Raw genomic sequence first — 26,884 nt, forward strand, 5'->3', positions numbered from 1 at the left:
AGGTGTGGTGGCACGTGCCTGTTATCCCACCTACTCAGGAGGCTGAGGCAGGAGAATCGCTTGAACCCGGGAGGTGGAGGTTGCAGTGAGCCAAGATTGTGCCATTGCATTCCAACCTGGGCGACAGAGTGAGGCTCCATCTCAACAAGACAAAACAAAACAACGAAAACTAACTACTCGAGAGGCTGAGGCTGGAGGATCACTTGAGCCCAGGAGTTTCAGGTTGCAGTGAGCTATGATCATACCACTACACTCCAGCCTGGGCGACAGAGGGAGACCCTGTCTAAAAAAAAAAAAAAGAAAAAGAAAAAAATGTCGCCGCAGAGAAGAGCAGGTGCAAAGGGCCTGAGGCAGGAGTGTGCCTGGTGTGTTTGAGAACCCACAGGGACGCCACTGTGGCTGGAGCAGGTGAGATGCGGGGTGGGAGAGTGGCTAGGGAGGGAGAGAGGTCAGACTGGGCCCTGTAGGTGCCCAAGGCCTTTGCTTCTCTCCTGAGCAGGCGGGGCCCTCACAAGCCCTCGAGCTTCCCTGGCTGCTGTGAGATCAGGCGGAGGGGGGTCGAGCCTGCAAGTGGGGACGCATGAGCCGGTGACAGGTGGCAATAGCAGAAGTGCGAGAAAAGCTGGGAGTCTGGGTCTGTTTTGAAAGTAGGGCCCAGGCTTTGCTGGTAGAGCTGGCTGCAGGGTGCAGGAAGGGAAAGGATTTTTGCTGCTGAAATCCCAGCCCAGGGCACTCCATGTTTGGATCCCCTTCCGAGAACACTCCCTTCCTGGAAGCCGTCTTTCTCTCTCCTTCATTTCCCCTCTGAAGTTCCCTTCTACGCTCTCCCGTGGAAGCCTGTCTTCCCTCCTAAACTCTCTCTCTCCCTATTCCCTTCCACGCAGGGTGGACGCTGCTTTCCTCCCTGGACTCCATCTTTCTGGATTCTCTCACTCAGTGTGAGAGTTAGCTGCTTTCTCTCTCCTTCTCCTGTTTCTGTCTCACGCTAAAAAAAAAAAAAAAAAAAAAAAAAAAAATCCTAGCCCGGTTGCCCACTGCTCATGCGCAGACGTCCCCAAACTTTTTACACCGGGGGCCAGTTCACTGTCCCTCAGACTGTTGGAGGGCCGCCACATACTGTGCTCCTCTCACTGACCACCAATGAAAGAGGTGCCCCTTCCCGAAGTGCGGTGGGGGGCCGGATAAATGGCCTCAGGGGGCCGCGTGTGGCCCGAGGACGCCTGGCTCATGGGGTCGAATTTTTTCTGTTTTTGTTTTTTGTTTTTTTGAGACGGAGCCTTGCTCTGTTGCCCAGGTTGGAGTGCAGTGGTGCGATCTCGGCTCACGGCAACCTCCATCTCCCAGGTTCAAGCAATTCTCCTGCCTCAGCCTCTTGAGTAGCTGGGATTACAGTTGTGTGCCAACACGCTCAGCTAACTTTTTTTTTATTTTTAGTAAGACGGGGTTTCACCATGTTGGCCAGGCTGGTCTCGAACTCCTGACCTCTTGATGAGTCTGCCTTGGCCTCCCAAAGTGCTGGGATTACAGGTGTGAGCCACGGAGCCCGGATTCTTGACTCCTCTTCCCTGTCTGAGGTCTGGCATGTGCCTGCCCCAGCTGGCCTCTCCTGTACCTTCCACCCCCAGCTCCAGCTGGTGGCCTGATGTAGTTTCTCCTCTGAGTCCAGCGACCAGGCTGCCCCTGCCCCAGCGCCTCCTCCATTGATGTCTGCTCTTCCTGAACTGCCCTCCCGCCAGACGGCTGCTCCTTGGTGGCGGCTCAAGCGTCCTGACTTCCCTGAACCAGAGTTTCCCCAGCCGCTGCAGCCAAGCTGCCTTCGCTTTTCACGGCATTCCCCACGGTCTGTCCATGCAGCTTTCGTTGTTTTAATTTTCTGCCTTCTTGTTTTTGTCGGCCTGCCTTCCTAGAATATAAACCCCATGAGGGCAGAGGCGTTCGGCCTGACCCCAGCCTGGCAAAGTTGTCACAAATCTGGAAGCACGCAGACGTTCGGGAGCACCCAGCTCTGTGAGGTACTACAGGCTCTTTCTGAACCTGCAAGGTGCGCGTTGCTGTCCCTGCTTTACAAGGGAAGAAGGAGTGCCCGGCGTCGTTCTATTTAGAGCCGCCAATGGCACAGTCGTTCTGCAACGTAGACCCGGAGCTCGAACCTGGGCTTGCTGGTTCCAGAGCCGCTTCTGCGCCCCCTCCGGGCTGTGCCTGGGTGAGGCGCTTCCCCTCCCAGCCCCTTTTATTCCTGGAGGGTTCAGTGGCTGAGCTGACCCGCTGGGCAGTAGGCCCTAGGCCCTGGCCTGCTTGTTGAAGGACTCAAAGGTGGCGACTGGGAGCCCGGCGGGACTTTGTCCCAGTCAGCCTAGGGGCACTTTTAGAGGAGCGTGTGTGTTTCGCAGGCTTCGTGTCTCATAGCTCATGACTAAGGCAGAGGGCACCCATTCAGTTTAAAGCAAAACCTCAAACCCACCTCTACTCCCAGCAGGCCAGCTTCATGCCCTTCTGTCCCGTCCCCTCCTCTGCCCTCCACAGGTGAGAACGAGTGTCCTGGACGCCCCATGGAGCCCCAGGCTTCCCTCCCTAAAACCGCCTCGCTGTGTGCCCTTGGGCAAACCCGCTCTGCCTCAGTTTCCCCATTCATAAAGGCTCCACAGGTGGAATATCTGTCTCCGGCCCCGGTCAGCCGCCGGGCCAACCCCGCAGGGCGGAAACCCGCGCCCCGGCCCCGCGCCGAGCCTCCCGGCGGCGCCCCCAAGGCAGGGCGGGGAGCGCGGGGAGGGGCCGCTGGGGCCGCCAGGGCTGCCGGCCGGCTCCGGGGGGCGCCCGCGGGAGGGCGCGGCCGGCGCGGGGGGCGCGGGCGGCGGCGGGGGGCGGAGACGCGGCGCGGCTTCCGCTCCCGCGCGCCCTGCTCCCTCCTCCTCCCAGTCGTCCTGGTCTGCGGCGCCCGAGGGGGGAGGCGGAGGCGCCGGGAGCCGCGCGAGGAGCCGCCGCCGCCGCCGCGCCATGGAGCCCGAGTGAGCGCGGCGCGGGCTCGTCCGGCCGCCGGACAACATGGAGGCAGCGCCGCCCCGGCCGCCGTGGCTGCTGCTGCTGCTGCTGCTGCTGCTGTGCGGCTGCCCGGCCCCCGCCGCGGGTAGGTGGGCGCGGGCCGGCCGGGGGCCGCGGGCCGCTCGGACAATGGCCAAGTGCGCGGGCGCCGCCGCCGCCGCCGCCGCCGCCTCGGAAGCCGGTTGGCGAGTCGGGGCGCGCGCCGGGGACCCCCCCCACCCCACCGTCCCCGGAGTCCCCGCAGCGCGCGGGCCCTTTGTCTCCCCGCCCGGGCCCTTCCCGGGGACGCCGCGTCCCGGGCTGGCGAGGAGGGCGCGCGGGCGGCGCCGGCTCCGCCAGGTGCGGCGCGGGCGGGTCCTCACCTGCCCCGCCCGCGGGAAGAAGCCGGGAGCCGAGCCCGGGCTGGGCACCGCGCGGGGACCTGGGGCCCAAGGCAGGCCTGGCCCGGGGAGCCGTTTCGCGAAAGCCGGTTTCTAGCGGCCGCGCGGCTGGCCCGCGTGCTGCGCGGACGGGCTGAAGTTGCCGCGAGAAAGTTCTGAGCCCGGGCGCGGGGCGGCCTGGCCGATGGCGCTGCCCCCCCGTGAGCCGCGTGGCCGTGGGTTTCCAGGCGGACTGAACACCTGCCAGGTGCCCGGGCGACCCCGAACGCCCCGTGTGGCCGCCGGGGCCCCAGATGGCGCCCCTCCCCGGGTCGGCTGCGCGGGGCGGTGGGGAGGCAGGCTCGTGCCTCAGTGGTACACGCCCGTGGGGAGAGGTAGGGCCGCCCGTGGGGAGAGGTAGGGCCGGGGAACTTTCTCTCCAACTTTTGGTATTTCCCAAGGGGTGGAGTTTGAGGTCAGGAGGACTCAGGAAACTTAAGCAGTTGTGAAACGCTACACATGTTCTTTTAATTTGGAGATTGCCATGTGGTTTTTGAAGCAAGCCTCTTGCTACCTAAATCATTCTCTTCGGATGTGCGTGTTTTGTTTTTCTGGAGTATGGCCGGCCAAGTGGCACAGCCGCTAGTGCCAGTGCGCGCCGGGGCTCCTGTTCTGTCTGCGGCGGTTCAGCGGGAGGACGTCGGGCCCCTTTGTCTGGGCCTCCTTAAGGCAAACAGCTGTCTCCCCGAGCATTTCCATGGTGGATGGTGCAGCGGGGTGGCCCTGTAGTCTCATCCCCCAGGCTGCAGCCTTTGCCTGGAGGTGTGGGGGGCAGTGGGGAACAGGAGAGCCTGGCGTTTGCTTCAAGTCCTCCTGCCTCTGGCCCAAGCCTAGAGATTCTGTGGACAGTTTCACACCAAATCTGCCTCAGGAGCGTGTTTACATTTTGGGGCCTTGTCTGGAGTTAGCAAAACAAGGTGAAGACAAAACAGTCACAGTATCTAGGGAGCACAGGCCAGCGCCTCTCCTTTTTCCGGAAATGCCTGGATCAAAGGCAAAAGGGATTTTAGGGAAGCTGTTTTAAAGTGTGTGTGTGGGGGGGTGGGGGTGGGGGGGGTTCTAAGCCGACCATGTTGCCTTTCACCTCATTGCAGTTTTGGGTTTTGGGCACGTTTTGGGGTGATGTTGCTGGAATCAAATGCCTGTCGTCCATGTGGTTCGGGCCCCTAAGTAGAAAGAATTACAGCTGTGGAGTTGAGTTGTGTGTGAGGCAAAAATAGAGTTGATTATTTTAACATTAGGCGCAAGGCCTGGGAGCCCCAGCGAATGTGGTGATCCCATCCTAAAATGGAAGGCAAGGGAGGAATCTTTCTGCAGAACCGTTGTATGTTGTGTCCCTGATTTTCTGTGTGAGTTACAGAAAATCTGTATCTCGGTCCCCAGCGAAGCCAGTAAGTGGGCAGCAGATTATTTTTCCCTATTGCTTCCTGTGGCAATTTGAAGCTGCGAACCCAAGGAAATGGCTTTGTTCTAGTGGCCCCAGCGCTGAGAACTTCCCCAGCTCCCAAGCCCTAGGCCTCTCTCCTCCCAGACCCGAGTGCTTGTTCCAGGGCCGGCCTGTCTAGCAGGCACCCCCTCTCCCCTGGGAGGCGCCTCCTGTCGATGCCCAAGGCCAAGGCCCAGCCCTCTGGGAGGGCCCAGTAGGGCTGAGTGGGGTTAACGGAGTGCCAGTGTGGAGCGCCCTGAGAATCCCCTCCAAAGCAGGGCCCCCTGCGTTTAACTCCCCTGTTCATTTCCAAGAAATTCCCCGGTGAACTCCATCCAACATTTGTTCAGCACTTTTCTGGGCAGATGCACCTCGTGCTTCCTGTCGTTTTTGGAACCCGTTTAATTTCAGCCACGCTGTGTCACTGCTCAGGCATTTAGTAAAACTCACACACAGGGGTGGGGGGTGGGGGTGCAGGCAGGTGAGGCCTCCGAGTTGCCTTCTCCCTTGCAGCGACCCGGTGGCAAGGCTGAGGGAGTTTTGGGGGTCAGACTCAGCTGGGTTTCCATGCTTGGTAGCTGTTTGACTTCGGACACCATACTTCGTTTCTGTCATCTCGCCCCACTCTCCTCCTAGGCTGTGTGGAGCCCTAAGTGCCCTGTGTGAGACCTTTAGCTCCATTCCCAGCCCAGGTGCGGGACAGGCCCTGGGACTGGCCAGAGAAAAGCAGTGAGCGCAGTTGGGTGTCAGAGTCCTTGATCTCGCTGGCCCCGGCCAGTCTAGAGGCTGTTTTTGCAATAGTCTGGATTTTTCCTGTGTGACCTTGGACATCCAGTCTACTGACTGACTCAGTCACTGCTGCAGCCCCCGGGGGCAGGAGTAGTTAGCACTGTGGACAGAGCACCTGTGTCAAAGGTCTGATCCCAGCCTGGCCACTTGCTGTGCTGGGAAGCTTGGGAAGCTGACGTTAGCTTTGCGTGCCTCAGTTTTCTCACCTATAAAATGGGGATAAGAATCCCTCCTACCATGAATTCAGTGAGTTAATGTGCACCTGGCCCTGTGTAACGTTGTTGCTGTTTTGCTTTGGTGTCTGCCACCGTGTGAAGTGCTGGGGTTGGATGCGACAGAATGGCAGATAATGCCTGGCCCCTGCAGTCAGGACGTCCCATGTAGAGGGAGGACGGCGAGACAAGCCGTGCAGCTCTGCAGAGGTGGGCCCAGGGTGTGCCTTCAGCCTTAGGGTGTCCTGTGAGAGGTCCTTAGAGGCCAGATCATGCTGTGGTGTCTGGTTGTGATCCAGAAGGCAGTGGAAGCTTCTGGAAGGCTTTAGGCAGGAGGGATAGGGAATGCACGCCGAAGCTGGATGTTTCCTAGGTGAAAGGTGGAGTTGATTTTTTTTTTTTTTAAATTGAGATGAAAGTTACATAATGTAAAATTAAAGTCTACAAGGCAGGCATTTAGTATACTCAAAATGTTTACAACCATCTCTTCTATCAAGTTATGGGACGTTTCCATCACCGCAGAATTAAATCCGTACCCATTACACAGTGACTTCCCAGTCCCTCTCCCCCATGCCGTAGTGATCACCAGTCTGCTTTCTGCCTCTGTGGCTCTGCCTTCAGGGGTTATCCAAGTAGTACCACCTATGATTGTTTCAGCCGCCCCCCCTTTTTTAAAGAGGGAGTCTTGCTCTATCACCCAGGTTGGAGTGCAGTGGCTTGATCTTGTCTAACTGCAACTTCCGCCTCCTGGGTTTAAGCCATTCTCCTGCCTCAGCCTCCTGCCTCAGCCTCCTGAGTAGCTTGGATTCCAGGCACTGCCCCGCCACCACGCCTGGCTGATTTTTGTGTTTTTAGTAGAGCAAGGGTTTCACCATGTTGGCCTGGCTGGTTTTGAACTCCTGACCTCAAGTGATCCACACACCTTGGCCTTGCAAAGTGCTAGGATTACTGCGCCCGGCCTGTTTCAGCCGTTTTCGTGGCTGAATAATATTCCACTGTATGGAGGGACCACGTTGTATTTGTCAGTTCATCCACGGATTGGATTGATCGTGGTTGGTTGCGTCTCCCAGCGGCTTGAGCCGGGCACATGCATCCTGGCAGAGGTGGCCAGTGGGAGAATCTGGCCTGAGACCTTCCTGCCAAGGTTCGGGAACGAGCCAGGTGATGGGGAGGATCTGGGGAGTCAGTGCTGGCCTCTCGGAGGAGGGGCCTGGGCCCTGAGAGGAGTGCTGGGAGGGTAAGAGTAAGGGCCAAGTTCAGGTTACAGAAGCCGTGAGATGGCCGGACATTTGTGGTTTGTGAGGCCTCGAGGACACTTAATGCGATCTCCAAATGGGGAGTCTGTTGGGGAGGCCCTCGCGGGAGCTGGGGCTGCATCCAACTCTTTGGCTTGGTGGCCCCGTTCACTTATTTGTTCAGGAAGCAGCAGGGTGTGGGCTTCATGCCAGGCCGCTCTGCAGGGCTGTCCTGGGGGCAGCGCAGCCCAAGTGTGACAGGCGGAGGCAGCTGTGGCTTGCAACCAGCCTGCCCCAGGGACCCACTGGCTGGCTCTGGCTGCTCTCTTCATTCTCTTTAGCTCTAGAGAGCCACGTGCTGGCCCTCAGCCTCAGTTTCCTCATCTGCAAAATTGGGACAATGTTGTCCACCTTGCATGTGCTGGTGGGGTCCCAAGAGCTGGTCTCTGGGGTGAGGGAGCTGAGGGCCAAGAGCTCCTGCCCTGGGGCATTCAGTGTCCTTTGAAGAGGCCCCCGAGGCTGTGATTGAGAGCCAGTCCCCAGCACTCTTGTCTAGGTGGGGACCAGGAGGTGGGTGAAGATGTTTGGGGTCTGAGCTCTGTGCTGGTTGTCCCCGAGGGGGCCCAGAGCTCTGCGTTAGGAGCCGAGCTGGATGCTGGCACTGTCCTTTCTTGCCCCACCTGGGTAAGTGGGGGGACTGCCTTCCTGGGCTGGGGGTGGGGTGTCCCTGTGCCCCTAAGCCATGCAGAGGCATGTGCAGACGGGCAGCTCTTATGCACCCAGGTGGCGCTCCGAGGTCCCTGCTCATTCCCAAGCCCTGTGTGGTGGCCCCTGTGCTCCGGCTCCAGTCTCTGGTTTCCAGTTTGTCCTGGTTTGCCTGACGCATATAGGGGGCAATTGGCTTTGGTGGCCTGGCTCCTCGTGTGCCACAGCCGTGGCTGCTGTGCCTCTTACTCTCAGCATGCCAGGAGCCTCATTTTCTGATTGAGCCTCATGGGCTGGAGGTTCTGCCATAGAGACACTGTTCTCTGTCCCTCCAGCTGTGGACCCCCTGGGAAGTTGTCTTGAGAGTGGGGGGATTTTTCTTTCTGGATATTTTCTTATTTGCTTTACTGGAGTGTATTTAATTTTATATGTATATATATGTATATATATATATATTTTTTTTTTTTTAAACATCTGCTTTTAGTTTGCCATAATGTAATGTTTTTTGAGATTTAATTGTTTTTTTGAGTCTTGCTCTGTTGCCCAGGCTGGAGTACAGTGATGCAGTCACTGCTCACTGCAGCCTCTAGAGCTCCTGGGCTGAAGCAATCCTTTCACCCTAGCCCCCAAGTAGTTAAGACCTCAGGTGTGCCCAGCTAATTTTGTTTATTTTTTGTAGAGATGGGGTTTCACTGTGTAGCCCAGGCTGGTCTTGAACTCCTGGGCTTAAGCCATCCTCCCACCTCAGCCTCCCAAAGTGTTGGGATTGCAGGCGTGAGCCACTGTGTCTGGCCTTAATGTAATCTTTCTTGTGGTTAAACTGAGGTGAAGGTCCACTCAAGGAGGAAAGTGGTTTTTAGCCTTTGTGGGGTCTCGAGGGCCCCTTCAAGGATATGATAATGGCTCCTCTCCCAAGAAGGTGCCTAGTGGGGGCGGCTCAGGCTCCACTCCACCCCATTGCAGGTATCCAGGGCTCCGCAGGGCTCAGAGCCCCCTCCCTCTTCCCTGTGGGGCCTTGGGGCCTCAGTTTCGTTTTTTTTTGTAAAATGGAATGAGCTGATTCCAATCTCCGTGGCCTCCTCTAGCACGGGGCTTTACATTTTTCTTCCTTCAGGATCCTGAGGCCTCTGGACCACTAGGGATTGAGAGTTCCTCAGAAGAGGCACTCCTTCTGTGCCCTCCCTCACCCTGAAGCGCCTGGCTCCTTCATTTTTTTTTTTGAGACAAGATCTCAGCTCACTGTAACTTCCACCTCCCTGGTTCAAGCAATTCTTGTGCCTCAGTAGCTGTGACTGCAGGCGTCTACCACCATGTCTGGCTAATTTTTGTATTTTTAGTAGAGATGGGGTTTTGCCATGTTGGCCAGGCTGGTCTCGAACTCCTGACTTCAAGTGATCTGCTTGCCTTGTCCTCCCAAAATGCTGGGATTACAGGCGTGAGCCACTGTGTCCAGCCTGCCTGGCTAATTTTTAAAAATTTGTTGTGGAGACGGGTGTCTTGCTTTGCTGTCCAGGCTGGTCTTGAACTCCTGGCATCAAGTGATCCTCCCACCTTAGCCTTCCAAAGTGTTCGGATTATAGGCATGAGCCACTGTGCTCCACCTATTTTATTATTATTATTATTATTTAATTTTATTTTTTCTCACTGTTGCCCAGGCTGGCCTCCAACTCTTCAAAGGATCTTCCTGCCTCAGCCTCCTGAGTAGCTGGGACTGCAGGCGTGTGCTACCACACCCTACTTTGTACTTTTATTTTTGTATCTTTGCTCTTGTTAAAAGCCAGTTGCCATTTCATGGTACACAGGTGCGCTTTACAGCATTTACCTGATTGAGGAGTTTTTCCAGGCTTCATTGCTGTTATAAGGCGTGCATGCTCGTGTGTCTCTGCATGTGTATAAGTGTTTTTACGGGATACATTCCTAGTCAAAGAGTGTCCATTTATGTTTTTAAAGATACTGAGGCCGGGCATGGTGGCTCACCCAGGTAATCCCAGCACTTTGGGAGGTTGAGGCAGGAGGATCACTTGAGTCCAGGAGTTCAAGACCAGGCTGGGCAACATTGGGAGACACCCCCCATCTCTACAAAAAAATTAAAAAATTAGCTGGGTATGGTTGCCCACTCCTGTAGTCTCAGCTACTTGAAAGGCTGAGGTGGGGAAATCTCTTGAGCCCAGGAGGTCAAGGCTGCAGTAAGCCATGATCATGCCCCTGCAACAGATTTGCCCTGGGCAACAGAGCGAGACCCTGGCTCAAATACATACACATGTCCAGACACACATACATACCTAACTCCTAAAAGGCTGTAATTCATACCTGCAAGCATCTATGAGAACACATGCTTTCCTACATCCTCTCTAATGCTGGCAATTACCAGATTTTGGTTTTTGGTATTTTCTTTGGTTCCAGTTTGGTTAAAAATTATAACACGTTTTGACTTGCACAACCCTCATTTCTGGTTTATTGGTATTTATTTTTCTGCAAATTGCCTACACTTATCCTTGGCCTATTTTTCTGTTTTTTGTCTTTTTCTTTCTTTTTTTTTTTTTTGAGACGGAGCTCTGTCTCCCAGGCTGGAGTTCAATGGCATGATTGTCATCTCAGCTCACTGCAGCCTCCGCCTCCCGGGTTCAAGCTGTTCTCCTGGCTCAGCCTCCCAAGTAGCTGGGACTACGGGCGTGCGCCACCACACCTGGCTAATTTTTGTATTTTTAGTAGAGATGGGTTTCACCATGTTGGCCAGGCTGCTCTAGAACTCCTGACCTCAAGTGAACCACCCACCTCCACCTCCCAAAGTGCTGGGATTACAGGCGTAAGTCATCATGCCTGGCCTGTTTGTCTTTTTCTGATTGATTTGTGGGAGGTCTTTATTTGGTGTGGACTTTAATTCTTTTTTTCTGTTTGTTTCAGATTTCACTGCTGGTCTGTAGCTAGTCCTTCATCCTTTTTTCTGGCGGTACATTATCATAAAGGCATTAAAAAGCTTCATGTAGTCACACCTCTCCTTTTCCCTATGGGTTTTTTCCTATCCCTTGTTTCTCCAGCTCATAAATATTATATTCTCCATTATTTTCTTCCAGGAGTGTTAACTGTTTTGTGTTTTACATTCAGACATCATTCTGATTTTTTTTTTTTTTTTTTGTATATGGCGTGAAGTAGGGGTCTGGACAGTGAATAGGGAGTTGTCCAACACCTTGGTAGGATGGTCAATTCTGTCCATTCATTGAAAATCCTGCCCTTTCATGTGCAGGGTCCACAGATACCTGGGTCCTGATTCCAGAACCTTCCCTGTTCTCTACTGCCTGTGGGTGTCTTTCGGTACTGGAACGCTGCTGTCTCCGTCTCTGAAGCATCAGACTATATTTTGAGATCAGTTGTACAAATACCCACCTCACTGTCCTTTCCAAAAAATGTGTTGGGCCGGGCGCGGTGGCTCATGCCTGTAATCTCAGCACTTTGGGAGGCGGAGGCGGGTGGATCACAAGGTCAAGAGATCAAGACCATCCTGGTCAACATGGTGAAACCCCGTCTCTACCAAAAATACAAAAAATTAGCTGGGCATGGTGGCATGTGCCTGTAATCCCAGCTACTCAGGAGGCCGAGGCAGGAGAATTGCCTGAACCCAGGAGGCGGAGGTTGCGGTGAGCCGAGATCGCGCCATTGCACTCCGGCCTGGGTAACAAGAGCGAAACTCCGTCTCAAAAAAAAAAAAAAAGAAAAAAAAAATGTGTTGGCTCTTCTTGCACATTTACTTTTTTGTGGTGAACTTCAGAGCCATCCTATCAGGTGCCATCCTTTGATCTCTTGATCCGGGGATGGTAAATGGTGATATCCAAGAGGTGTCAGAGGGCTGGATTTTAAGTGGCCTCTGATGAGCTGGCGGTCTCAGGCTGTGGAAGTGGATTCATCTGCCGAGTGCAGTGGAGCCGGCCTTGACATTTGTGGGTTTTGCTGACAGTTGCGGAGGGCCCTGGAGGTGCCCTTTGTGCCGAATTCCCCGAGACACTCCTACTGCCCCGGCTCACTCCCCTGTCCGCTCAGGAAAGAAACTCTAATGCACTCTAATTTTAGCATTAGCCTGAGGGCAAATAGAATTACTGAGTTAACTATCACTCCCCTCCCCTAGTGCTTTCCAGAGCAAAATGTGGGCACCTTTCATTTCTTCCTTGGGATGTATCCCTCTATTAGCCCAGATGGGGAGGCAGTAGCTGCCTGGCAAAGCTCTCAGGAAATTGCTCAATGGGGCATTAATAGTTATCCAAGCGAATGGTCCTGGCTGGAACACGCCGGGCTGGGTCCTGGGTGCCTTTCAGGCTCTGGCCACCTTGGATTCTGTGCCAGGAAGAAGTAGACTGTTTCCTTGAGGGGACCTGAAGCTTCATGTCCTCACTGTATGAGGTGGTTTTGGAGCAAGACACGTCCTAGGGCTTGGCTTCTGTGGGTAAAGGTCATTTCTCCAAACTTTCCCCCAGAGTGAACTTGGTTCCCAAAAGGAGCCTGGATGTGGGTGTGGCCGCGCTGCCCTGGCCTCCTTACTGCAGCTGGAGCCTCTGAGCTGACATCCATGCCTGTTCTTTCTCGAACTGTAGACACAGGCCCCGACTCTGCCCCTGCCCACCCGAAAGCCTACCCCCACCCTCCCCTCCAGCCAGACCCCCTGGGCTCTGAGGCTTCACCTACAAGTCCTGCAGTGCATACTCTGTGAAAGGCTAGATTCAGAGCAGATGACATCAGCTTTTACTTGGTCTCTTTGCTTTCTGGAACCTTCCCTTTGCCCATTTATCTTATGCTCTGGCCAGAGTAATTTTTCTTGAAGTAGTTTGCATCGTGTCTTTCTTTTCTCAGAAAGTTGTGCCCATAATCCAGCATCGGAACTTTTTGGCCTGGCATGCCATGCTGCCCTGAGTAGGCCTGCCCATCTTCTGCCCCTGGTGTGGGCATTTCTCTGGCCAGATCCGTCCGGAACCTTCTGTGGTCCACCTGGCCTGGGAGGGCTTTGAGGACAGGGGCTGTCTTTGTGTCCTTCTGCCTCTAGTGTGATGTCTGGTAGATGATCAGTAACTGTTCTGAGGCCTCATCTGTCCAGGCAGCAGATCCTACCCATTCTCACCGCCTGTGGCTCAAATTCTGCTGGGCATCGGCTCCCTCTGCCATCCCCAAATCTAGTGCAGGCTGTAGAACACCTGTCTGGCTAATGACATAAAGCTTCTGGGGCCAAGTGTGAGGGATCCCTCTCCTCCTGCAGTAAGAGCCCATATTTCTGGGATGTGAGAAACCTGGTGTACCCCAAAGGGACTTGACTGAAATCCCAGGTCCACATGGCACCTACCAACCCCCTATAGCCCAGACTCATGAGATGTCGTGGCGGGGGCGCGGGCTCAGGTGCTCGCATCCTTCACTTGGCATTCTCACCGTTTTCCAAAAACCTTTATGTAAACATTTTTAATCGTGCCAAAGAGGAATTATGGAATAATAAGTGTTTATACTAAAAAGCTTTGGTCCTTTTTATTTATTTATTTTTTGAGTGGCGTCTCGCTCTGTCTCCCAGGCTTGAGTGCAGTGGCACAATCTCAGCTCACTGCAACCTCCGCCTCCTGGGTAGCTGAGATTACAGGCATCCACCACCACACTTTTGTATTTTTAATGGAGATGGGGTTTCACCACGTTGGCCAGGCTGGTCTGGAACTCCTGACCTCAGGTGATCCACCTGCCTTGGCCTCCCAAAGTGCTGGGATTACAGGCATGAGCCACCACGCCCAGCCTGGTACTTTTAAAATTTATTTCAAGACTGAGTCTCGCTCTTGCTGAGGCTGGAGTGTAGTGGTGTCATTACAGCCCACTGCAGCCTCGACCTTCCCCCGTGTTCATGTGGTTCTCCTGCCTCAGCCTCCTGAGTATCTGGGACTACAGGCACACGCCACCATGCCCAGATAATTTTTTTTAAAAACTTTTTTTTTTTTGGTAGGGATGGGGTCTTGCCATGTTGCCCAGGCTGATTTGGAACTCCTGGGCTCAAGTGATCCTCCTGCCTCAGCCTTCCAAAGTGCTGGGATTACAGGTGTGAGCCTCTGCACCTGGCTACTTTGGTACTTTTGAGTTAAAATTACAGAGTAGGTGACTGAATGAGTGATATTTTTAATGGGTTCTTTAGAATTGGGGCATGAAGAGAACATCACCCTCCCAGGTTGTGCCCCCGGGAGTTCGTGCACTTGCTGCTTGGCCACTGCCCAGGGGCCCAGGGAATTTGCTGTGGTGCCAGAGGATGCCTGGGCCTGGGCTGTGCTCCCTTGGGACACTCATTCAGCTGCTGTGGCCACTGCCACCTCAGTCCTTGCCATGCAGGCTCCACTGCAGCTGTGGTTACAAAGAGCGAGCGGCCAGGGACTCCTGACCTGCCCTGCAGGGCGCTCCGGGCATGTGCTGGCTTTGGTGCTGTGAGCTGCCCTGCCACCGAGCAGCCCCCAGTGTGGCGTTGTCTGTGCCTGTGGAGCAGGCGACTACCTGGCCTCGGGTGGAACCGCAGGCCGTGGCTCCGGTACTGGTCTGTGACAGCGTATCACCCTGTGGGACAGATCCCCGGGACCTAGTGGGCTAGAATAGGGAGAGCTGCGTTCACAGGGGTGGCTCGGAGACCATGTGCCCAGTGTGGACCTATATGCTGACCGGCTGGGCTCTGCCCTCCGTGGCCCCCAGGCTGCCCGGCCTGTCCCCCAATGGCCGGGGGCAGAGCTCCAGAGAGCCACAGCTGGCCGAGGGTTCACGGACTCTCACCTGCCCCCTGCGCCTCAGCAGACGCCTGGGCAGCGAACAGCTTGAGTTGTGCGGAGGTCGGCTCATGGCGGGAGGGCGGGACAGGGGCCACTTTCCCCGCTTTTGGCCGCCGGTTTTAATTAAAAAAAAATTTCCACCTGTTTTGAAAAGTTTTATCCTCTTAAGAAAACAACGTTTATTAAGTACCAGCCCCTTCTGCTCATCATCCAGCTGTGCTTGCTGGCCGAGGAGAGCGGGTCCCACTAGGAGCAGAGGCTGGGGAGGTGCCGCTTGGCTTCTCAGTGTCGAAGGCCCTTTTTGGACCCAGTCTACCTTCATGGCCCTTTGGGCTGCAGGGCCCTGGGTTGGGCATGACTGATTTGAAGGGTGATGTGAGATAGCTGGGATCTAGGCCGGTCTGGCACACTGCTAGGTGGTAGGCGCTGGGCTCCGGGCCGCTGGGCGCTAGGTGCTGGGCTCCAGGCCGCTGGGCGCTAGGCGCTGGGTCTGGGCCGCTGGGTGCTAGGTGCTGGGCTCCAGGCGGCCTCCTTGCTCTGCTCGTCTCTGCGGGTCCAGGTAGCCCTATAGAGAGACCCCCAGGTGACCATTTCTCCCTCTGGGCTCCTGTGCCCTGCACAGCCCAGTTCTGACCCAGACCCCCTCCATCAGGGTGGACTGCAGCCCAGGCTGTGACACCACCACGCCCGTCACCTCCCCCCCTTGGAGCTCCCTCACCAAGGCTCCTTTGGGTACTTAACCAGTGATCTGATCTCACCACAGTCAGGGATTAGGGCCTCTCCCAGTGGGCTGGGGTCCAGGTGGTAACAGGTTCGTGGATGCCCCCAGCCTCACTGGCTGGTGTTGGCAGAGCAGGATAGAGGGCAGATAGGAATGCAGAATTGGGATCCCGCCCCGGCTTCTGTGATCCGTGAGGCCCTTGAGCAAGAGGGATGCACTCAGTTGAAGTGCCTCACTCTTGCTTTGTGTAGATGTGAGGAGGATGGGTGGGCCCTGTTCTGCTCTTCCTTGCCCGCAGTACCTAAGGCCAGCTTGCTCACCAAGGCATGCTGGAAGGTCACCCCAGGTGGCACAGGTGGCTTGGAGTATGCTTCTGGGCAGCAGTCACTATGCAGCGCTGGTCTCTAAGCAGAAGCTGCTGTTTTGGGCACCTGAGGTGTCCCCAGCCTCCTTCCCCTACCCCGAGTTTTGCTGGAACAGCTGAGGGGCAGCGGCAAGCTGCAGGGTCAGGGTCCTGGGGGCTGCCTATCTGCTCAGCCTCCAGAGGAGCTCGTGCAGGCCCCCACGCCCGTTCCGGCCTGACCTGCTTCTCTGTCCCGCTCCTAACTGCAGTCTTGGACAAGCATGTTAACTGCTCCAGGCCTCAGTTTCCCCATCTGTAAGAGGGAATGGTCTTTATGCTCCCACAGGCTCATCCTGAGGCTGCGGAGAGGCGGTGTTGGAAAGTGCCCAGCTCAGGGCCTGGCTCAGTGGCGGTTAGCTGTTAGGGTCACCATCGCACCTCAATTGTTACTCCATGGTGAGGACCCGCCAGGGACTCTGGGCTCGTTCAACTCCGCTGAAAGGCTGCTTGGCTGAAACCATCTCAGCTGTGCAGGGCGTGGCCTGTGGGTTGCGCTCATGACCGTGGAGCCTGTTCAGTCAGTACCGAGTGTGTGTCCTTGCCTAGCTGACCTCAGCGATTATTTTGTAGCTGAAGCCCTGGTGGGATGGGGTCAGGTGGGCTCCGGGGGTCCGGGGAAACAGGTGCAGGTACCTGTGGGTGCCCCTCCCCAGGGGCCTCTGCTTCGTCAGAGGGTATGGCTGGGGGCTGGGGGGCCGCCCATTTATCTGTAGGTATTGCCAGAGCGGTCCCTGCCTCTCCTTTTCAGAGGACATTGTCGACGAGACCCTGCCTTCTACATCTCGGCTGGCTGCTTCCTCTGTGGGGGGCTCCCCCTGACTGACCAGCAGCCTTTTCTGGTCCCCTGCATTAGCGTCTCCCCAGTCAGCTTCACTGCTGAAGGCAGGGCCAGCCCGGCACCAGGGTCTATCCCCCTCTGCCTGAGGTCTCTGCCCACACGGCTTCCCTCGCTCTGATCGTGGTTGGTCAGTGCCTTTGCCCCGCTCTGCCAACCAGGCCCTGTGCCCAGTTGGCACTCGGTGGTTAGTGAGAGATGTGTTCTCTAGTCTGTGTGCCAAGTGGGGTCTCTGAAGTGGAGGGGGGTGCCACCCTCTCCTACAGCCTGCTGTGGCTCCCTGTTGCCTCTGGGATGAGAGCAGACCCCGCAGAGCCTTGCGCTCCTGACCCTCCAGCTGTGAGCCCAGGTAGGAAGGCCCGGCTACAGGAGTGTTAGCCTGGTTGGGTAGGAGACGTGTGTCTCCACGCTGGAGCCCTGCAGCACACAAGAAGCCTGCGTGGCCCTCATGGTGGGGAGGGGTCCCCAGGGAGGTCTGGAGTCTCACTCCAGGTTGCTTTGTGGCTTCAGTGCTCTGTACACCCATGCCCCTGTCCTGCAGATATCAACACCCAGCTGAGGAGAACGTGGACTTTGTCTGGTGGTGTGCAGGAATGGTGGGGCCAGGCTGGAGCCCATGTGTCCTGCCCTTGCTCTGGCCAAGGTTGGGATTTAAGCCCTTGGCGAGGGCCAGCGCTTGCCCTCGCCGAGCTGTGTTGCCTGTCCCTGCCCACCCCAGCAGGGTGGAGGTCTGGGGTGGGATCCCCCAACCCATGAGCAGGAGAGGCTTGTTGCCTCGCTGGCCTCCCAGGCTCCCCCTCCAAATCTGCGTCCTTCCCAGGACAGTTCTTGCCCCCTGAGAAGGGGTAGCATGGGTGCTGGGTGGCAGTGAGCCTCTCTTAGTCCTGTTTCCTCATTGTCCCGGGGACAGAGGGCTTGTCCTGGAGCATGGGACCGAGATTGTGCTGAGGTCCTGGGAGGCCACAGTTCTGAGGGGCCCCAGATGAAGGTCAAGAGGGGACAAGCATCCCTCCAGGTATAGGCAGGCTCACCCAGGCCTCCATGGATCTGACCCACTGGCTGTGGCTCCTGTGCTTGACGCTTTTTGCAAAGATATCCAGGGGTCTTTCGGCTGCCCCGTTAGGCAGCGTGAAAACAATTTAACTCTTACAGAAAGAACCTGGGCATTTGATCTTACCTGTCACTGATCAGCCAAGTGTGACTTTGCGTGGGTTTCTTAGTTCCCTTGTGGGTCAGTCTCCCCATCTGTAAAGTGGGGTGACAGTAGTTCCACCTCCTGTGAGGACTGAGTGAAGTCAGGAACCAGGAGTGGCTCCCGCACGAGACTCAGAAGGTATGGCAGGCATGGAAGGTACGGACCCGTGGAGCTAGGCCAGGCGCCTTAGGAAAAAGAGGGAGCTTCCCTCTGGGTTTCCCCCGGAGGGAGTCAGTTTCATCCCATGCACCTGCTTGTAGAGCCCCTCGCAGCTGTCAGTCCACAGTGAATGCTTGGTGGAAGAGTTCACTCAGGGCCTGCAGAACCCTAGTGCTCAGCTTCTCCAGATTCCTTTTAACTTCCAGACCTGGCACTTAAGCTTGATTCCAAGACAATCAGAGCTCATCCTCAACACTGACTTTGCAGGCAGCTCCCGAACCCTCATACATAGTTAGAACTAAGAAATGCCAGTTCCTCAAAGAATGTCAGCCCTTGAGACCAGGAGGCGAGGGGTTAAAGGCAAGCCGTGGCATTCCCCGAATCTGTCCAGTTCCCTGGCATGGGACAGTGTCATGGAGCCCGAGGTGGCGTCTTTTGTTTGGCTGCTGATGGCGGCCTTTGGGTCTTGGCATCCACGCCGCTGCAATTTTCCAGGAACAGTAGATCATTTGAAAGCAGAGCCGCCACGTTTTGCTCAATAAAGGGATTTTGTAGAGTGATGATAAATTTGACATGGCTTTATTATTATTATTTTTTTCAACGCTTAAAGAAAATAAAAGCTGGTACAAAGGTATGTTTGTTTCTGAAATGTGTTTCCTTTCCCAGATGTTCTTTTCTGCCAATTCCAAAATGCATTCTGAGCTCAGCCCTCCAGTTTCCTCTCTGTGGGGAAGAACAATGAGATCTTTGTAACCACACAGGGGAAACGGCCGCTTCCCTCTGCAGCAGGCATGGGGGAGGGGCTGGGACGTCCCACCTCCTCCCACCTCGGTGGAAACCACGGGTCTGTGCCAGTCTGTTCGACTGTCGGGGGTTTGGCAGCTCCTTTCCCATGGTGGTAATTTGCAGGGTCCTGGCTCAGGGGCACCCCTGCCTGCACCTCTGTCCCTGGATCCTCGAGTTTGCAGTGTGGCCTCACACTGAACGCTTCCGTCTGCCTGGCGTTTGTGGACTCTGAGACTTGGTACTGTCTTTGGTACCTGGAGTCGAACTCACCCTTTTCCTTTTATGTCTGTCTGTCTTGCATCAAATGCTGGCCCCCACCCAAAGGGTATCCCAGTCTGAAGGACCCAGTGCAGAGGTAGAGTTGGCGGCTTCTCCAGAGTCTAATGGGGCACAGACTTTCCTCGGCTGCTCCATCTGCCGCTTCATGACTTGAGACTGCAGGGTGGGGTTCTTGAGGGATCCGTGAGCCCCCCCCTTCCCACCTGTGTGCATGCACACACACACATGCATAGTACTTTGCAAGTACCACCTTAGGCTGGGTGTGGTGGCTCATGCCTTTAATCCCAGCACTTTGGGAGGCCGAGGTGGGCAGATCCCCTGAGGTCAGGAGTTCATTAGACCAACCTGGCCAACATGGTGAAACCCCGTCTCTACCAGAAATACAAAATCTAGCTGGGCGTGGTGGTAGGCACCTGTAATCCCGGCTACTCGGGAGGCTGGGATAGGAGAATCGTTTGAACCCGGGAGGCGGAGATTGTGTTGAGCTGAGATTGCACCACTGCACTCCAGCCTGGGTGACAAGAGCTAAACTCTATCTCAAAAAAAAAAAAAAAAAAAAGCACCAGCTTAGCTGGATCTGAAGGACAGCCAGGAGACCTGTATAAAGCCTGTAGTTAGGTAGTTCCCATACTGGCCTGAGTTAAGAGTAGTCTCCAAGGGGTTGCTTTATATGGGGTATATGTTTAGTGAAAATTCTTGTTTTTAAATAAATGGATCCCGCTTTAGAACACCCAAGATATAAAATCTAGACTTCATAGATAAAAATAGTTCACATTTGTGTATCACAGTATGCCAGGCGGGCTGTAAGAGATGTTTGATTTCTTTAATCCTTCCAGCTGCCCTGTGGGCCGGGGGCCATCACCACCCTCATTTTATAGATGAAGAAACTGAGGCTGGGAGAGGTCAAATTAACCTGCTCAATTTCATGCAGGCAAAACTAGGAATTGGCAGACGGTGGCATCAGCGCGTGCCTGTTAGTTGCTGCTTGAATTAAAGCGTTTGCTCCCATCCATAAAATAAATCGGCGCACAGCCTCCTGTGCGTTTCAGTAAGTTCAAGCACGCCTTGTCATCCCAGACCTCAGCCTGCTCATTTAATGGATGAGGACACAGGCCTGGAGGCTTCATCAGTGGCATCGGAGCCACTCTGCTGGGCTCTGCCTCTCCTCTCGCCTCCCATGTGAACCTGAGTGGCCACATGACCCTGGGGGAGAGCTACCCAACCGTCCCAAGGAGAGGGTGATGACTGCTGGCCTCCCATGGGTCATCAGCCCCCCACTGACTGACATCCCTGAGTGAGTCTCCACCCCGGGACTGCTCCTCGCACTCGTTGCCATGGCCTTGGGCCACTTCCGGGGGCTTGGCAAGGCGGGAGGCGTGGAACCAAGATGGTATGTAATCAGAATGCTATATTTTGTTGAAAATAAGAATGTTAGTAACGGGCTGGTTTCTGGCAGGTCAAACCGGGACTCTGAAATACATATTTTTCTCCACTCTGCTCTAAACCTTCTAATTAGTGAAAACACCCATTTGCAGACATCAATCAAATGTCATAGTCCCTAGCAGCTTGTCCCGGGATCATGGAGCTGGTCACATTCCACAGTTGCTAACTCAGGGCTTGCAGAGTGTGTGTGTGCACACGTGTTAGTGACAGAGACACATGCCTTCTGGGGAACCCTGGTGGCCTGTTTCCTTCTCTCCCAGGCCCCAGCCCCTTGTCAGCACGTGCATGGCCACTGCAATGAGATGTAGACATTCACCCAATGAAAACATCATCAGTAGAGGACGAGGCTTTCAGGGAAAAGCACTTTCTCTCGGGAAGATCTCTGCTCTACAGTATTCCGTAGTAGACCCCCACTCCGGTCAACAGTGGACTCCATTAACAACCTGGGTTTTGGAAAAGGTGATCTGCTTCTGGTTACTGGCTCCAGTGCACGGGGGTTTCCTCCCGCTGCTGGAGTCTCAGCCCGACCCAGACAGTGCTTGTGAAGAAGCCCTAGTGGGCTCCATGGGGTTCTGGGTCTGGGAGGTGAGGACTTGCCTGGCGGTCCTGGTCTGTGGGGGTCATTCTCGTTCTGCACGGCACTAGCTGTGTCACAGAGACCCGTGAGTCCTTTATAGCTGATCATTCGTCATTTGTATCTGGGGTAATTAGTTTGCAAACAGTTCTACAGTAGCCACATCAAGAAAGTCACTGGCTCTCAGTGGAATCACCTTTGGAAAAAAAAAGTTAAAAAAGTCAGTGGCTCGCTATTGGTGTGGGGAGAGCCCGGGGGTGTGGCCCAGGCAAACCCTTCACCCTGCTGCACATTAGCCTTCTTATCCAAGATATGGGGGAGGCGGTCTGGGCCCAGTGAGGGGAGTGTGCAGGGTTGGGGATCTCCACTGGTCCAGATTCAGGGCGCCTCCGACCGCTGTCTGCCCGGCACCTCCTCTTCAGTTTTACTTTGGTGTTTTCCATTTCACTTCTGCCTCTAGGCCAGTGCTTTTCAAAATGCGTTTCCTGAGTTGAAACGCAAAATGTTCTGTGATCAGGTATAGTTGGGAAACCCTGGGGAGAGAAAGGGAACTAGGTTTCCTCACTGCAGGACTTTCTCGGAGTCTTTAAAAGGGTAGTTGTGCTCCAGGCCTTGTCCCCCTTTACCTAGGCATCCTTTACTGGAGGGAAAGAGAGAGCAGGTTATGGATGAGGCTGGGTAAGTTGGGTTGTCCCTGAGCTGATACGTGACGTCCCCAATACTGTTCTGTCACCTTGCTTTGCTGTGGCTTCTTCACGCTTGTCACATCTGGGCCATACGGAGTGACCCAGCAAGTACTTTGCTTGTCTCCCAGGACTTCCCAGAGTAAGCAGAGCCCTGGGCCAGTTCCCCTGTGGGACGAGGCCCTGCCCAGAGCACAGGCACCCGAACAGCCGTCTCCCCGCCTGTCCCAGGGCCTTGGCGTCAGAGCCACAGCCCCCAACTCTGCAGTGGAGTAGCAGGAACCTACCTGGCCCATCACCCTGCTGAGTGAAGGCCAGCCAGGCGCCTGTTCCGAGTCTGAAACCAGCTACCTCATTTTCTTTTTATCTTTTGCAAGTGATTTCTTATTTCCTGTTCCACCCCCAAACGTGCCCCCTGTATGTGTCTGGTTCGCCTGCTTCCCTGACCTTTGAAATGTGGTCTCTGCTCGGGAAACTTACCTGGACCTCAGTTAATTATGGTTTCCCTCCGGACCCTGTGTGTGCGTGTGTGTGTATGTGTGAGTGAATTTGAGTTTGAGTGTGCGAGTGTGTGCGTTAGGATTAGAGAGACTTGGATGGGGACCAGGGGACCACAGGAATGGGGGTGGCTGAGCTGAGAGGCCGAGGGCAGGCTCCAGGTTGCACTGGGAGCCCAAGCTGGTGGGTGTGAGGTGGGCAGATGTGAGGCGTGTGTGGGGAGTGGGGTGCTGTGTGGGTGGCTGGGCTGGGACGGGGACGGGGAGTCCAGGCTGGAAGAGGCGGTGTTATTCTGCAGCACGGGATGTGCACAGACCTTGGGGCGGCAGCTCTAGGCCTCCTCTCTCCCTACCCACCTCTGCAGGCCCCGCTCCCCCGCCTTCTGCAGCCAGGCTTCATTTTGTCTGTCCCTGAGCTCCTCCGCTCTTGTGGTCGTAAGAAGAGCTTTTTCTGATCCAAGTTGGTTTGGGAAGAGGCAGACTGGCCTTTCCCAACAGTCGGATGCCAACCCTAGCCACATCCATTCTGGATTCGAAGCAAAATGTGGTATTTATTCATTATCATCATGCAGATGTCAGCGGCTCACTGGCTCTTGACGAGACAGCACCTGGAATGGGAGGGGTAGATCCACGGCGGACATCGGCCTTGCTCTGCAGGTAGCAGCCCGGCTCTGCACCAGCTTCCACTGGGTGGCGTCAGCCATGCCTACCCCGAGGAGGTGAGGTGTGGCCTCTGTCCAGGGAACGTACAGAGGCAGGCTGAGCTGGGCGGGCTTATGGAGGACGTGAGCTTCACCTGGGTCCCGGAGGCCAGGTCACAGTCAGCCAAGTATTCATCAGCTGGGTGTAGAGACCAGTTTTGGGGGGATGAGACTGGCCAGAGGCAGAGAGTGGTAAGGGTGGGATCTATCTTGGTCTACTCTGGCGGGTGGGATTCATGTAGAGAGCCCTTGGGGGCTGAGGCCAGGCTAGGGGGTGGACAGAAGAGACCTGGCTGAGCAGGTCCCTGGGTGGGAGGAGGGATGGATGGAGGGATGTTGGGGGAATTGGACTTAGAGATAGTTCAGCCAAGGTGGAAGTGGGGAAGTAGAGCTATTCCCGCGGTGCTTGGAGATGTCAGCAGGCGCCCTACTCTGGATTGAGCTTGCGGAGCTTCCTATAAAAGGCAGACACGTGCTTGGTTAAAGGAAACCCACGATTTTATTATTGTTGTAAATGTCAAGTCCTTCATTCTGAATCTTTAGACAACTGCAGAATTGTGTCACCGACTTGGGTCAAAGCCCAAGGAAAAACATGAAATCGTGTTGCCAACGTTGTGGTCGTCGTAGCTGCATGAGGGTTTGAGTGGCCACCGCCACCCCAGTAGGAGAGACGCGTAGATGTCGAACACAGCGTGAGCTGCGTGCGGGGGATGGGGACGTGGGGGTGGGGAAGATCCCTGGCTTCATGGAACTGTCCGCATAAAAGCTAGTCTGGGTGTTTCCTGTTTCTTCTACCTTAAGAAATTTCTATGAGAAGCCGAGGGATGATTTTGCCAAGAATGTTGTTAATGGCCCAGCAATGAGTATTTTCAGCCACTTGTAGACACCTGAACTCCATTCTTGGCAAACAGGCATATGGTTCTTGGACTTGGAGAGACTGAACTTTGCTGTGCTCAGAAAGGAGGGGACCAGCTCACTTGGACTTTTGACAGTTACACAGATTTCTCCTGGGTCCCCGTCCTTGTAGCCAGATCAGTGGTTTTTCACACACTTCCTCTTGAAGGGGAGGCAGGACATGCTGGCTCGGGGGTGGAGAGGCTTCAACCCTGTCCCTGCCCCACCCTAAGCATCTGAAGTTTCATGTTTTATCATAAAGTCCGTGAGAATGTACAGACTCTGTTATCGTCCTGCTAGTTTTATTTTTTTTTAATATGGTTTGAATTTTATATAAACTATGTAGGATTATAGCTGAGAAATAATGTGCAAGTCCCGTATGCAAAAAATAATAAAACTTTACAGAAGGACATTTGAGAGGACTGAAGTAGGTGCTCACAGGTTGGAGGACAGGAGACGGAGATGGCCGTTGCCGCCAGATTGATCAACAGAATCGGTACGGGGGCCGGCAGTGCCCTCTCTTTCCTGTTCTTTCTTCCTGTCCCACTGCAAAAATGTTGGTTGGTGCCTGGCATTTAAAGAAGCAGGCCAGGCACAGTGGCTCACGCCTGTAATCCCAGCACTTTGGGAGGCCAAGGCAGGCGGATCACTTGAGGTCACAAGTTCGAGACCAGCCTGGCCAACATGGTGAAACCCCATCTACGAAAAATACAAAAAGTTGCAGCCAGGCTTGGTGGCTCACACCTGTAATCTCAGCACTTTGGAAAGTCAAGGCGGGCAGATCATGAAGTCAGGAGTTCGAGACCAGCCTGGCCAACATAGTGAAACCCCACCTCTACTAAAAATACAGAAATTAGCCGGTTGTGGGGATGTGCACCTGTAATCCCAGGTCCTCAGGAGGCTGAGGCAGGAGAATCACTTGAACCTGGGAGGCGGAGATTGCAATGAGCCGAGACTGCCCCATTGCACTCCAGCCTGGGTGACAGAGCGAGACTCCGTCTCAAAAAATAAAATAAAAGTGTGTTTGTACACACATACAGTTGGTTCTTGGTATTCTTGGTAGTTGTGCTGTATAAAGTCACTGTGAACACTGCATTATTGAACACGGAACCATTGCTCCTAGGAGAAACACAGGGCTAGGTTCCTGTGAGCCTCGGGTCATAACGTTTTTGCCAACTGATTGATATGGGACCTTGTCTTTTTAAAATTTATTTATTTTATATTTTCTTATTCAATGTCTTACTGTGTCACCCCAGGCTGGAGTGCAGTGATACAATCATGAGTCACTGCAGCCTTGACCTTCTGGGCTCAGGCCATCTTCCTGCCTCAGCTTCCCAAGTAGCTGGGACCACAGGCTTGCACACTATGCCTGTCTAATTAAAAAATCTATGTATTTATAGAGATGAGGTCTTGCCATGTTGCCCAGGCTGGTCTCAAACTCCTGGCCTCAAATGATCCTCCCACCTCAGCCTCCCAAAGTGTTGGGATTACAGGCATGAGCCACCACACCTATAACCTTATCTTAGGTGTGTTTCTATTTAAAGACACTTTATTTAGGCTGAGCACAGTGGCTGACACCTGTAATCCCAGGTAAACTTTGTAAACTTCAGGAGGCTGAGGTGGGAGGATCGCTTGAGCCCAAAAGGTTGAGGCTGCAGTGAGCCAAGGTCACACCACTGCTTTCTAAAGCCTGAGTGACAGAGTGAGACCCTGTCTCTAAAAAGCACTTTATTTACTATGTGTTGTTCATTCATTAGTATTAAATTCACGGCCGACTATGCAATAACTCATATCTGAATGAAGCCTGTAACACGCACGTTCTCTTGTGAGGCATGGGGCAGCTTCATGCACCTAGGAGCACTCCACAGCACTTCAGCGTATGTGCAGGGGACATTTTACACAGCAGCATTGCCCCTAGAAAGCACAGTGACGTGGAAAGCATGGAACTAGCTGGACTGAGCGGAGGACGCTAGCTTACACACCGAGAGACAGAGCAGGAAGATGGGGCGTTGTGACTCAATGTTTTCACGCTCTGCAAGTCTGTGAATGGTTGCAAAAGTGCTGCGAGGTTTGATTTGGGGGATATAAATAACTGTTAGCAAGCAGGCGCGCTCCAGTAGGGAATCGGGGGAAGAATGAGGATTGCATGGGCATTTCCTACCTCCATCAGCAGAGGGGTCTAGAAGCAATGACCCCAAGTAGCAGCGAGCACACCAGTGCCCAGGTCTGGGTTTCTGAATACCATTCTCCACCCAAAGGAGCCAGAGCTTGTCCACGAAGAAGCTGGTTCTAGGGCTGGGACAAGGAAATGTACAAGCTGAGCGTGGGGCATCTTACTGTGAAAGAAAGCAAAGAAGTCCTGGAGGGCTAGTGGGCACTTCCAGGACACAGGAGCCAGCTCAGAGGGTGCTCACTGTCCAAATCTAGGAATATTTGAACATGAAAATGTTGTGTACATGCCTAAGTGACCAACCCACATTTAAAACAAATTCCTGAATGAGAGCTATAACTGTAGTTCCGCGTCATTCTTTTTCGTAGCTCATAATAGTGTGTAATATTACTGCACCGTGAGTTTGCATTTACCTATTTTTATTTTATTTTATTTATTTATTTTTTTGAGACAGAGTTTCGCTTTTGTTGCTCAGGCTAGAGAGCAATGGCGTGATCTCAGGTCACTGCAACCTCTTCCTCCCAGGTTCAAGCGATTTTCCTGCCTCAGCCTCCCGAGAAGCTAGGATTACAACCATGTGCCACCACGGCCGGCTACTTTTTATATTTTTAGTAGAGACAGAGTTTTGTCATGTTGGTCAGGCTGGTCTCGAACTCCTGACTTCAGGTGATCCATCCACCTCAGCCTCCCAAAGTGCTGGGATTACAGGTGTGAGCCACCATGCCCGGCCTGCATTTACCTATTTCTAACTGTGGTAAAAATACATATAACACTTCCCGTTGTAACCGTTTGTAAGTGTGCAGTTCAGTGGCATCAAGAACATTCACGTTGCTGGTAACCACTGCCGCCATCCATCTCCCACCACAGTTTAATAAACGATGAAAACCAGACTTTCTTGACCACAAACAGTACTGCAGGCAGCAGCATCCTAGATCTGTCAGTCCTGCCGGCTGAACTG

The 26,884-nt window shown here is 54.5% G+C and overlaps 1 protein-coding gene across 2 annotated transcripts in view; it reads left to right on the top strand.

Annotated features, from left to right (window-relative positions):
- The first annotated feature begins 2,883 nt into the window (after window positions 1–2,883).
- Window positions 2,884–26,884, top strand: part of LRP5 (LDL receptor related protein 5) — a 135,465-nt gene continuing 111,464 nt past the window's right edge. The window contains exon 1 of one of the 2 annotated variants that reach the window (XM_039471336.2): window positions 2,884–3,124. In XM_039471336.2, the coding sequence (XP_039327270.1) occupies window positions 3,043–3,124 (82 nt within the window). In that variant the 5' untranslated portion in view covers window positions 2,884–3,042. Of the gene's footprint in view, window positions 3,125–3,588; window positions 3,794–26,884 lie in introns of those variants that run through there. The other variant, XM_010351921.3, reaches the window with a different exon arrangement.

The sequence above is a fragment of the Saimiri boliviensis genome, chromosome 6, assembly GCF_048565385.1.
Source record: "Saimiri boliviensis isolate mSaiBol1 chromosome 6, mSaiBol1.pri, whole genome shotgun sequence".
Lineage (NCBI taxonomy): Eukaryota > Metazoa > Chordata > Mammalia > Primates > Cebidae > Saimiri > Saimiri boliviensis.